The sequence below is a fragment of the Cygnus atratus genome, chromosome 3 (assembly GCF_013377495.2).
Source record: "Cygnus atratus isolate AKBS03 ecotype Queensland, Australia chromosome 3, CAtr_DNAZoo_HiC_assembly, whole genome shotgun sequence".
Lineage (NCBI taxonomy): Eukaryota > Metazoa > Chordata > Aves > Anseriformes > Anatidae > Cygnus > Cygnus atratus.
The window spans coordinates 99,055,135-99,067,994 of NC_066364.1; the positions used below are offsets into that span (position 1 = coordinate 99,055,135).

Consider the following 12,860-nt stretch of genomic DNA (forward strand, 5'->3'; position numbering starts at 1 on the left):
TTGTGTGCTAGTTGATTCAGACTGTAAAGCTGATTTCTTTAAGTAAATTTTGGAGAAAGTTGCTCAATTTTAACTCAAGTTCTATTAGCAAAAATAGGGGAGCTCTGGTAATTGGTGGTTCCTCACTCTACTTTGCACTGGTTAAGCCTCACCTCAAGTACTGTGTGCAGGTTTGGGCACCACAATACAAAAAGAACATAAAACTATTAGAGAGCCTCAAAGGAGGGCTACGAAGATGGTGAAGGGTCAGGAGGGGAAGGAAGATGCATGAGGAGTGGCTGAGGTCCGTTGGTTTGTTCAGCCCAGAGCAGAGCAGGCTGAGGGGAGGCCTCATGGCGGCCTGCAGCTCCCTCACGAGGGGAGCGGAGGGGCAGGTGCTGAGCTCTGCTCTCTGGGGAATGTTCAGGTCTGTTTTTTTGGGTGGTCCCAGCCAAGAGTTGTACTCAATGATCCTTGTGGGTGGGTCCCTTCCATCTTGGGATATTCTATAATTCTATGGTTAGTTCTTGAGAATAAAACCAGCAAAATTCTACTTCTCGGTTGTATTTAATTTGTTTTTGGGAGTGATTCTTTCTATTGAGTTGTCAGGATGTTAAATAGCCCATGAGAAAACTAGATATTAAGAAGTCAAAATATCCACTATACCAGACTTCAACTTTTTGTGGAAAATGTTTCTAGGGCATACCTAAATAACTCATTAACTTGACTAAATTCTGAGGGGTGAGCATGATGGGGCAGGGAAATAGGAAAATGACTTTTGTAACAACAACAGTTAAACTTCTCTGTTTCTCCCTCCAAAGGACAGGCACTCTGTTCCATAAATGCAGTGAGCCTTGCTGGTTTACACAGCATGACAATACGATTTGAAGACTCACTGAAGAGAACTGAGTGTGTTGGATGTAGAATTGCCCCTGGGACTTTGAAATACTTTTTTTCTGAAGTTGTAGTAAAATGTGTGCTTGTTTTGAAAAGGCTGTTGACAATCTATTTTAGTGGCAATATTCAGAAATCAGTGGTTCTGCTTATCCAAATCATAGGTGTGATGTTTTCCAGATTGCATGAATAAATTTGGTTGAGAATATTGTTTAGCAGCGTGAGGAGTCAGTTAAGAAGGCTCTGAGAGGCAAAATGATCAGTAGTAAAATTATACTTCTAGGTCAAAGCATCGGCTTAATTCTCAGGTAGTAATCTGGTTTATACAAGACCAGCAGGGCATATATGCAGATCATCATCTGTAAAAACACTCTAATGCTGTGTTTATTTTTTTTTTATATAGGACCCCCAGGAACTTCAAAATGTAGAAGTGCCAATTGCTACAACAGCTAAACTAATTAACAGAGTAATAGAGCACTTACCAGAGAATCACGGGCAGTATAGCCTTGCTTTGAACCTGATAGAGGCCGTAGAAGCAATCTCATCATGACATCTTTGTTGGAACGGTTCTACTGTGTAGTGCTACAATGCATGATTTTACAGAATGAGGCTGAAATTTACAGAAATCAACTTTTGTGTGGCTTTTGTTAAACAACAAAAAGAACAATGTCACCCACCCCAGAATTTTGGAAGATAATTTTATTAAATTGGAGCGTATTTTAAATTCTGCACTGGTAGAAAGATGTTTAGTTTCCAGTATACTTGTCAGTATCTGAAATGCTTTATTTGACTTGAACGCTTTTTGCTGTAGTCTAAATTGGGTATATTCGACAGCAGTTTTAGTCTATTTACAAAATCACATCTTGTGAAATTCTGTATTTCATGCTAGCGGTAACTGCTACAGTTACAATGTTCCATGTATGATTTATTGAAACAAGCTGTAGAATTAAACCTGAGGAAAAACTTCAGTCTCGTAAGTTATCATGTAAAGCCAATACTGCTTTTTCAGAAGATAGAACGGGTGTGGGGCTCATTCCTAGTAACTGTGTTATACATGACAATAACAACTGCACTAGACGTAGAATGGCACGTGCTGGGGCCTTATGCAAAGGGAGAAGATCCCATGTCAGAATCAGCTCGGAAGGGAGAACTCACTTCTCCAGACACAAAGATGGACCCATCTTTTACTCCAGTTTCAGTTTCCCAGCATTGTCTCCAGGACGTTGGGCTTCAGCTAAAACTGGATTTACAACCCTCTCCTTTATTATTAAGCTCTGCTGAATCTAAGTAGGTCAAGGAATGTCTTACTGTAAGATTGTTCCCATCTTACCCTTATAGAAGATGTAGTATGCTATAGATCTCTGCACATGTTGACTTGTAGTCAAAAATTGCTTAAATAGTTGACCCAACTTCACTGAAGCTCTACAGTACTGAATACCTTAGCCTTAAAAAAAAAAAATAAAAACAACCAAACAAAAAAGAAGCAAACCTTATGTATAATACCTACAGGGAATCGCATAGTGAATATCTTCACTGTTGGAGTGGTATTAAAAATTTATCTTGCATCATTTAGTAGTTTATTTTCTACCTAAAGGAAAGCCAGGAAAGATTGGTGTAATAGTGGTGTAAGCTGTTTTTTGTCTTGAAGTCAGTTGAAATTACTGTCTCCATCTTGTAACCTGCTCTTCTTGCATTATATGTAAGAACATACTCCGCCTTGTTAGAGACGGAAGGTGGTTTTACCTTTCTGGAGTGTGTGCTGCTGTCACCTTAGGGTTAGATTCTCCCCAAAAATGGTTTTGTAGGTGGCTTTGTTCTATATAGACTCTTCCATCTGTTCAGCATCCCCTTTTATCACTGCACTTTAATGTAGATGATGAGGCTTCCTGAAGCGTTTTGATGCCAAGTGTTATGACACCACACTGGCATAGGAAGTCAGTGACTAAAGAATAGTAAGTGTTCCAGTAAGACTAAGAGACTGGTACTGGTCTGCCTTTCAGATTAGTTCAGTCATGGAAGTAAAATTAAAACGGCTGTAGGGGAAAAAGGGAAGAATGCAAGATTGGGCAGTGACTGTACCACCTTTCCTGACAGCACTTCAAACTTCTGCAGAAACAAATCTGTGAGAGACTCAGTCCTCATGAAACCTGAGGAAAAACAAAAATGTGTCTTAGTTGCATTACATTCCTGTATCCTGGTACAGCTGTGTAAAGGATTTTACTGTAACTAAATGGTCAGAGCTGACACCCAACACCAGTCAAATCTGTAATGTATTGTAAGTAATATTCTGTATATAGTGCTATTTTGTGTCTAATTTGCTGTGGATTTGTGTAAATTGATTAAATAAAATTTGAGGTTTCATTGTGTTTGTTCCTTCTTTTTAGTAGGTAGTGGTGAACACCTTTTCTTCTTTCTAGTTTTCTAAATGAAATGCTCCAGGATGGAGGACTGTTTCTTTGAGGGTCCACAGCATTCCCTGCTGCCAGTATAGAAAGAAACAGTAGGTCTTACGGTGGAGTTTCACTTAAATGAAAGTGAACTTAGAGTATACAGATTAGTAAATCAGAACAAGTAAATCAGTTACTTTAAACCATCTTTTTTATTAAGCTGAAAATTGATATACACAATTAGTTTATATACACATACGGTTGGTTCCGCCCAAAGCACGTGATAATTCTGCCCCAGCTGGGGCTTAAGCAGATGGGTCTCTGTAGTCTTTAGTACGCAGACCTTGCAGATAACCACCACTTTTACACACTTCAATACTTATTATGTTGGAGCAGCTTGCGCAAAGGCATTTCATCCTCATGTGCTTCCTTTTCCAGCAAGGACTTTCAGGCAGCGTGGGCAAGGAGTGCTTGAGGAATCAGAAGTGTACCTCCTGCAGCGAGGGCACTTTGCTTTGGCAGTAGGTAGGGCTATAACTTTATATGAAGATTCTTCACGAATATCACCACCTGTAAAAGAAAGCACAATTACTGAGGTCATTAAGTGCAGGTGTAGTTAGGAGTATTCGGTTCTACACATGAAGTAAACAATCAAATAGTACAGAAAAGATCCAGATACTGCAGAGAAGCATACCTGGAATAGTTCTCTTACCTTCCAAGTTGATCAGAAAGGTCCCTTTGATAATGTTTGCATCTGTAGGTATTTCTTTAGGTAGCTCGCTCAGCAGGGTTGTTTGGGAAGCCATCATTATTTCATTGAGCTGTGAAACACTAGAAGATTCTTCAGCCTGCAATGCCTATGGAAGAGAGTTAATTTTCAGACTTGCAACCTGTGTTTGCTCCCCAGCATCCTCCTGCTACCAGAGGTTAAAGCAAAAAAAACAAAACCACAATTACTATGTATGTGATTGCAATAGTTGTCACAGCCTTGTCAGGAAGAGAGCACAAGTTTGTTTACACACCCATGTGCACCTGTATAAATATATGCATATAGAACGTATTGTTTAAATCCAGCATCAAAAGTGAGGTCTGCCGCTGCAAGCTCTAAGATGCTCCGTTCTTTAAAATAAATGCTAAGAATAATGAAGGCGGCTCCTCATCAGCATGGAAGATTTGAACCAATACTCTAATTTACTTGCCCCCCCAGCCCCTTACACACACAAATGGCAGCATTCAAAGTTCCCTGTTCAAATGTGTTCAGGTTACTTCGACCCTCACAGCAAGAAAGCAGATTACTTTGGAAGATCACTGCCAGCAGCACTAGAACAGGTATTTTTCAAGCAGTGTTGCCCAGGGTCAGTGTGGTATACAGCACAGTGCAATATGCTCAATAATAACTAGATGCTGGGGCGGAGCGTGCCCTCAGCACACAGATGACAGAAAGCTCAGAGGAGTGTCAGACACACCAGATGGCTGCACTAACAGAGGGAATTCATCAGGATAGAGAAATGAGCTAGCAGAAATGTCCTGAAGTTCAGTGAAGGGAAATGCCACATGTGGCCCTGGGGGAGGAATAACCCCAAGCACCAGCACACAGCAACAGTCAGCTTGGCAGAGAAAGCATCCCCATGGACAAGCTGACCCCGAGCCAGCAATGTGCTCTCGCAACACAGACCAACAACAGCCTGTACTGCCAGCAGGTAAAGGGAAGTGGTCGGAGGCTTCCTCTCTGCTCAGCCCCAGCAAGACATCTGCAGTGCTGGGTCCAGTTCTGACCTACCTCATTAAAGAGAGACGTGACCTTACGGAGTGAGTCCAACAAAGGGCCACAAAGATGATGAAGGGACTGGAGGGAATATCTCACATGTGAAGAGAGGCTGAGAGAGCTGGGACTCAGCCTGGAAGAGATGCCTCAAGGAGATCTTGATGTATATAACTATCTGACAGGAGGGTGTCAAGAAGATGTGAGTCTGCCCTTGGAACCATTCAAAACCCAGATGGACAGGGTCCTTGGGCAACCTGCTCTAGCTGATCCTGCTCGAGCAGAGGGGCTGGGCTATACAATCTCCAGCAGTCCCAACCTTAACTATGCTATGATTCTGCAATTTTTTATGGTGAGTACAAAGCCACAGACTGAAGAAGAAAGTTTACAGAAATTAACATTTTTTGCACAGACAACTAATTCTAAGTTGCAAATTTACCTCCATTAATTCAAATAGCAATCCCGGCTCAATTACAATGACGACTTCATATTCCAAAGCATTCTTGCCAGAGATGGACCCAAGGAAAGAGTCTCTCATTGCACATGCACCTTCTATTGCTTCCTCAATCCCAGGTTTCTTCCACCCTGAGCTTGCGTTAATCCAGCCAGTGCGAAACACACCCTCTGAGTCTTGAGAGCAAAGCAAACAAAGGAATTTTTAATTTAGTGTTTTTCTATTCAAGCGTTTATGAAAAGAATGAAAAAGAATGGCTTATCTCTGTATTTGCATTCTTTTCAACTATGCAATTAAATAGTATGTTAGAAGAAGTCCTTAGAAACTATACATCTTTACCTTTCTTGTAAGGGATGTGTTGGAAAACCTCCTCAGCCAAGTGAGGAAGAATTGGTGCAAAGGATCGAACTACTATGTCTAAAGCCTCCGCTAGCACAGTTTGACACGAACGACGTTTAGGATCTTTTTCTTCTTCACAGTAGAGCCTGCAAGACAGAGAGAAAATCTGCTAAGTATTATCTTAGTATTTCCATGTTATTGTTGTTACTCAAGAACCATACTTTAAACGGAATGTAGTATTGTGCACCGTTAAAGTATAGTAGTCTGCCCTAGCTTGCCTAAGGAAAGCTTTTCCTAATTTCCAATTTCCTAGACAAACACAGTGATACAGGTACAAGAGTATTTGCATGTGCAGCCACATTTTGTCATAGGAAAGGAGACTTTGTACATGGCATGTTAATTTACTTCACTTGTATAGAAAATAATCTTTTCTATTTCAATGGGAGGTGAGCCTGTAGGTCTGTTAGCCCTTTGTTCTAGTTTATCTATAAAATTTAGTACTAAGGCTTTCCTGCTCCTTTAGGTGCATTCTGGAAATCACAGAACAGTGTAATGCCTGATCAGTACAACCCCCAACATCCTTGCCCTATGATAAAGCCCTTTCAAAACTTATAACGCTATCACACTAAATCTGTGCTTAAGGTCACATCCTTACGATTTTTCACCAGTTTTTAAGATCAGTAAAAGACATCAAGTTGCCTAGGTAAGTGCTAAAAAAAACCCTTTCCTGTAAACTCACAAATAACATAGATGTACACATTTCTAGGTAGAAATACAATTTCAAGAATCTATCCTTAAAAGGTAGTTTTAAACGTGTACAATGCTTGATTACCTTTCAAAATGACTCAGTACCCCTAGTGGACAGAACGTAGAAACACGGAGATGACAAAGCTGACAGCAGCTAAGCTTTCACTTGTGGACTTTAGTGTGCTACAGGACAACACAGAACTGTTAAATGTTCCCAGAGGTAGCTGGATTCACTCAACATTTGCTTGAAGTGTTATTACCTCCATCTCAAAATGATTAATTTGGTGTTTTTCCCCCCTTTCCCATGACTTTCAGGCAGCAGTAATGAACTTACCTGTCTTTGATTATGCTGAAATAAAAGTTAGACAAGTTTCTGGAACAGAATGCTTGCAATAATCGAACAACTTTGCTATAGTCATATTCTTTGTATGCTTCTGTAACCTGGGAGAGGGAGCAAAGAGAGAGAACAGGGTGTTGATTTTTATCACAAAGCATACTATGACTACCCCTGATGAACTTGGTGAAGCTGTGATGAGTGAAGGGAAGTCTGGGAGATTTTTATTTTATTTTTTTTAAAGGTTGTAGGAGGGGAAAAGTGTTAATTCAATTAATTAGTTAGAAAAAATAAATCATTTCTATTCAAATTTGAGGCAGGGCAACCCCAAAAATTATGTCCATACTTTCCCATTCAGCAGAATGGTTCCAAATGACATAAATTACTAAATTCTGGAATACAGCAGATAAGTTTTAAGTTTTAAAGATTAAGTTTTAAGATTAAGTTTTTGGTTTTGTTTGTTTAGATCCTAACTATTTCTAAAGATTTCTAATTTCAGGTCTTGGGTGGGGGTACATGGGAAAAACAGGTTGATGTCAAAAACAAGTTGAGAATGTTAAAAACAAAGCCTTCCTCTCCGAAATTGATGTGTGCTAAAAGAAGTACACATTGCATTAAAGAAACCTTAGTGATCACAATTTGCTTACTGGATGCATACTCTTTACTCATACACTTAAAGCATGTTCCTTAGAGTCTATACCCAGTCAAAAGCACTGCACATACACGTATTCATCTAAATAAAATTTACCCATACCTTGCTGCCGTAGTCTTGCAATAAATGTAGCATGTATTGATCTACTATGTACATCTCTGAAGGCGGGATGGCATCAGTTTCTGGATTGAAGTCAGCCATATTTCCCAGCATGAAACGTAGTGTATTCCGAAGCTAGGAGCAGACAAGACAAACTAAATATTGATGGTTTGCACTTTAAATAAAACACAAAATGATGATATCCTATAATGAATTAACTAAATTTGGTTGTTTTTCAAATTGATTGGTTGAATAATTACAAAATACCATGAAGAACATACGCCAAAAGGACCTACAGAAATTGTGAAGACTGGATGTTACCTAGGCATGCTGCAAAAAGCAGTCTTTTCATTAGCACACTTTACTGTTTGATCCACAGATGTAAAGAGCAGTAGCAACTACTTAAATGAGTTTGGAAAAGTCATTTTTAGTCTAAACATTGTAAACCTTTGCAATGAATTCTACTCATCTGACATGAAATATGAAGAGGACCTGTTCTTAGAATGAAGAATATTAGCATGTTTGGTTCTGTAGTGGGTTTACATGGCAAGGTTTTGGTAGCAGGGGGCCATAGGGGTGGCTTCTGTGAGAAGGATCTAGAAGCTGCCCCATGTTTGGTAAAGGCCCTACTGCTGACCAGAGCCGAGCCAATAAGTGATGTTGTTTTGCGCCTCTGTGAGAGCATATTTAAGACGGGAAAAAACGCTGCACCACACAGCAGCTGGGAGAGTGAGAGGAGTGAGGAACAGCCTTGCAGGCACCAAGGTCAGTGAAGAAGGAGGGGGAGAGGTGCTCCAGGCGCCGGAGCAGAAGTCCCCTGCGGCCTGTGGTGAGGACCATGGTGAAGCAGGCTGTCCTCCTGCAGCCCATGGAGTACCACAGTGGAGCAGGGTTCCATGCTGCAGCCCGTGGAGGAGACCACGGTGGAGCAGGTGGACCTGCACCAACAGAGACTGCGGCCTGTGGAAGACCCCTGCGGGAGCAGATTCCAAGCCAGACCTGCAGCCCGTGGAGAGGAGACCACGCAGGAGCAGGTGACCTGGCAGGAGCTGCTGCTCGTGGGGGATCCAGGTTGGAGCAGTTTGCTCCTGAGGGATGGACCCCGTGGTACGGACCCATATCTGGAGCAGTTCTTGAAGAGCTGCTGCCAGTGGGCAGCCCACGCCAGATCGGTTCGGCAAGGACTGCATCCCGTGGGAGGGACCCCACAGCACAGGGGACGAGAGTGACCGAGAAGGAGCAGCGGAGAAGAAGCGCTATAGACTGACCATAACCCCTACTCCCTGATCCCCTGCGCTGCTCGGGGGGAGGAGGTGGAAGAGGGTGGATGGGGGGGGAAGGTGCTTTTGGTTTCTTTCCTTTCTCACTTCTCTAGCTTGTTAGTAATAGGCAATAAATCTTACTATCTCCCTACGCTGATCTGTTTTGCCCATCACGATAATTACTGTGCAATCTCCTTGTCCTTATCTCAACCCTTGAGCCCTTTTCATTGTATTTTCTCCCCGTTCCTCATTGAGGAGGGGGAGTGAGAGAACGGTTGTGGTGGAGCTCGGCCGCCCACCTGAGTAAAACCACCACAGGTTCTTACCTTGTTAATATCATCTCTTGCAGCATTAAGTACCACCGGCCCAATCAGCACCTCGGTAAAAACATTGGATTCCGCTACCCACCAGCGGAGAACATCAGCACCATAGGGGGGATCCTTGGTGTGATCCTAAGCAGAGATAGAAAGGCACACTAGAAAAACTGGTGTGTTTGTGGGAGGGTCATGCAGCATGGTGAACACTGCTATTCCCCATTGTCAGTGCTGTGAATGTATCTGCAACAGTGCCCAGAAGGCCAATGTGTTTGGAGGCCTTCACTCCTCTTTTAGTAAGGTTTACTCTTAAGCCAGGACTATTGCATGTGCTCACAGCAGTCTGTGTATGAGCAATGCTGGAACTCAGGTAAGTTAAGAAAAATTCATCTTATATATTGCCTTGAATCCTCTGAATACTTGACATTAAAACATCAACGTTAATATCTGAAGATTATATATTTTTTGCTTCATACTGTTTTCAACTCTGGAAATGACTTCTCTCCTTGAAAGAATAGAAACTATTTGCTGTTTTATTGAATCAGATAAATAAGCCTTTGAAGCCTCAGAAGGAGCAACAGCAGGTCTGGGGAAGGAATAAATTCACATGAATAAATTCCCTGACCCCTGAATGAAATCAAGTTCCCTGAATCCATAACCAGCCCAGGCTGAGAGCCCGCAGGCTCATGGGATGCAGCCCCTGTTCTGACTGCTGCATTGCTAGGCCCAGCTTGCAAGTGCCAATCGATTTGAAAGCAATGCTTACATTTTTTTAAATCCCACCTCCCCATCACTTCAACAACAAAGTTCTCAAATAAAAAAGGAACTATCTACATCTTCTAAATAATTTCTTTTTCCTTAGCATAGGACAATTTTTAAGCACTTACAGTTGACATAAAACAACCCAAAGTTTTTACTCCAGCCAAACAGAATTGCAATGTAGCCAAACTCTTTGGGAAAGCTTTCCAGAGTTCTGCTGCAAGACAGCTGTATAGAGAAATACATGCCACGAGACAGCTGCAGAATCTGGTGGTGAAAAATTCTAACAAGTAATTCTAAGAAACACAAGAGTTTGACTTACTTCACCTCCGTTGACTACCACATCGGGGTCAACCACATTGCCAATGGATTTGGACATCTTTTCCCCCTTCTCACCAAGAGTAAATCCATGAACTACCAGAGTCCTGAAGGAAAGATTTTAGAGAAGAAAAAAATCTCACCAAAAAATCTATATTAAGAATACATTTCCAATGAGGATATGTGTAAGTGAAAACGCAAAGAAATCTTCTACTTTGGTAAACCTGAGGCTTCATCTGTAAAGTTCAACCAACCAGGAATATACCATCTAAGTAGCACTTATATCTTCCTTTTCCCCATTTCATTTTACCATGTGACCAATACATTGTTAACAGATATCCAGGGTACGTGTTTCAGATGTATTAAAAACTAAAGTATTATTTACTATTTAAGCCGATGTATTTCTTAAAATTGCACAGCCTCCCTGCAAATTGACTCATACTATCCTCCTCTATGTTTTTTGTCTTCAAGGGGACAGGCAGTATGTCACAGTTATAAGACATGCACATGGTAATTCTGAATGCCTTATAGCCTAACATTCATAGAGTCATTCCAGTTGGAAAAGACATCCAAGATCATCTGGTCCAACCATCCCCCTACCACCAGTATCACCCACTAAACCACGTCCCTAAGCACCACGTCCAACCTCTCCTTGAACACTCCCAGGGTCGGTAACTCCACCAGCTCCCTGGGCAACCCGTCCCAGTGCCTGACTGCTCTTTCTGAGAAGAAATGTCTCCTCAATTCCAACCTGAACCTCCCCTGGTGCAACTTGAGGCCATTCCCTCTAGTCCTATCACACCTGCCAACGATCATAAGTGATTTTCATACTGTACCTCCCATAATAATCCCTTTGATTATTAAGCGAGAGACAGCTAAAGAACAGACCTGTAAGACCTGTACCTGATTAAGTAATAGGATATAACCTGAATGACTAAGAAAACATCTGTTAAGACACAAATTTTTTAAACAATAAATCCATTACAATCTAACCCACAAGAAACTTCATAATGAAAATAAAAAAAATAAGTCAGATACATGGTAATGGTTTGATTTTTCTTCTTTCTACACTACTGTCCACACTATCACAAGCCAAATATTTAATAAATGAACTAGTGACATGTTTGCAATCCATGCACTTACTTAAACGGTGCTTTTTTCCTTGTTGCCACACTAGTTAATAGTGAGGACTGAAACCAACCTCCCAGTTGGTCTTTTCCTTCAAGGTATGTATCTGCTCTTTGTTCTGTACCTTTAAAAATAGGAGATTTGTGAGAGTGTTTGTTTGTTTCAGATATCATCAGCCTGTAACTCTGAACAATTACATACTTAAAAGAAATTCTTTGCAAGTGATTACTAAAACTTATTCTGCTCTTTAAATCCAGTAGATTTAAATTAGATTTACTGTTATAAATGGTGTATGGTTACTCGAACATGATACCAGTGATTCATTAGTATTACAAAGTTTGTTAAAATCCAACACTGGCTGAACTCCAGAATTTAACAAGTAAGCTTGCTTTCCTGTGAACAGAATAAAAAGTTATGAAAGCAGAAGCTATCACACTCAGAATGCTTCACTCAAATTACTTTCCAAATACTCCTAATCAAACTGAAGGATCCAAGAAAAGATCACATACTTCAGAATTAATAAAAATCTATGCTACAGCCTGAAACTTCATCAGTTGGGAATTACTCAGGATACAAGTCACAGATGTAACGTGACTGACTAGCCTGTGTCAGGTATTTTCAGAGGAGACCAGGAAGCTTTCTCTGTGACCGCAGCTCACCTGTGACAGAATTTACATTTCTGGTCACTGGTGTTCCAGGAAGGTTAAAAAATTTCAGGAAAGTGTTCAGACAACATGGGAAACAGAAAACCTGTTGTGTTGTATAAGAGGGCAGTCTGGAGGAGCCTGGCTTGTTTAACTTATCCATGTGAAGGCAGAGTGGAAATATTACTCCCTATAAATGCACACAAAGAGGGACAACTCTAGCTAATGAATACTGTTGTCATCGGAAAAAAAAAGGAAAAGGAGCAAGTATTAGTTAAGTATTAGTTGCACACTTAAAGCATTGCACATTTAAAGCAGAAGAGCAAAACCAGCTTTCCCACAAGGCTGAAAGAGGGCAGCAAAGCTTTTACGGCTTTCCTGGTGGAATTCAGTCACTGTATGAAAGGGTGCAAGATTTGTTGACTCAACTAGTCCCTCCTAGTCTTAAACAATCCCGGTCCTGGCCAGGTCACCAGCAGAGTGAGAACGGAATAATGCAGAGCACAGCAGAACATCCAAGTCACAAAGCCTACAAGTGTGTAACGCTGTATTGGAAGAATGCAGGGTTCTAAAAGATGTTGGTGTAATTTTCCAGATATTCAGATAAAATTTATTTCTTTTTAATCTTTTATCAGTTTTTATCTTATAGTTCCTTTTGTCCTCTGCCTAGGACCCCTAAGACAATGCTTCTTTCTGCTGCTGACACACTTGATTTATTTGTTTAACTTAATGGAAGTTTCGATATTTAGATCCATCCTGCAATAAAAGGAAGTTCAACATTACAAAGG

The 12,860-nt window shown here is 41.0% G+C and overlaps 2 protein-coding genes across 5 annotated transcripts in view; one reads left to right on the plus strand and one right to left on the minus strand.

Moving 5' to 3' along the window:
• RAB3GAP2 (RAB3 GTPase activating non-catalytic protein subunit 2) overlaps positions 1-3,234 on the plus strand; it is a 52,763-nt gene extending 49,529 nt beyond the window's left edge. For all 4 annotated transcript variants that reach the window (XM_035562986.2, XM_035562994.2, XM_035563004.2 and 1 more), the window contains exon 35: positions 1,277-3,234. In XM_035562986.2, coding sequence (XP_035418879.1) covers positions 1,277-1,423 — 147 coding nt within the window. In that variant the 3' untranslated portion in view covers positions 1,424-3,234. The remainder of the gene's footprint in view (positions 1-1,276) is intronic.
• A 223-nt stretch (positions 3,235-3,457) lies between these two features.
• IARS2 (isoleucyl-tRNA synthetase 2, mitochondrial) overlaps positions 3,458-12,860 on the minus strand; it is a 29,038-nt gene continuing 19,635 nt past the window's right edge. Inside the window, exons 15-23 of the mRNA XM_035560672.2 lie at positions 11,444-11,552; positions 10,305-10,407; positions 9,236-9,361; positions 7,651-7,782; positions 6,897-7,003; positions 5,816-5,961; positions 5,462-5,652; positions 3,973-4,117; positions 3,458-3,830 (exon numbers count right to left, since the gene is read on the minus strand). Coding sequence (XP_035416565.1) covers positions 3,679-3,830; positions 3,973-4,117; positions 5,462-5,652; positions 5,816-5,961; positions 6,897-7,003; positions 7,651-7,782; positions 9,236-9,361; positions 10,305-10,407; positions 11,444-11,552 — 1,211 coding nt within the window. The 3' untranslated portion in view covers positions 3,458-3,678. The remainder of the gene's footprint in view (positions 3,831-3,972; positions 4,118-5,461; positions 5,653-5,815; positions 5,962-6,896; positions 7,004-7,650; positions 7,783-9,235; positions 9,362-10,304; positions 10,408-11,443; positions 11,553-12,860) is intronic.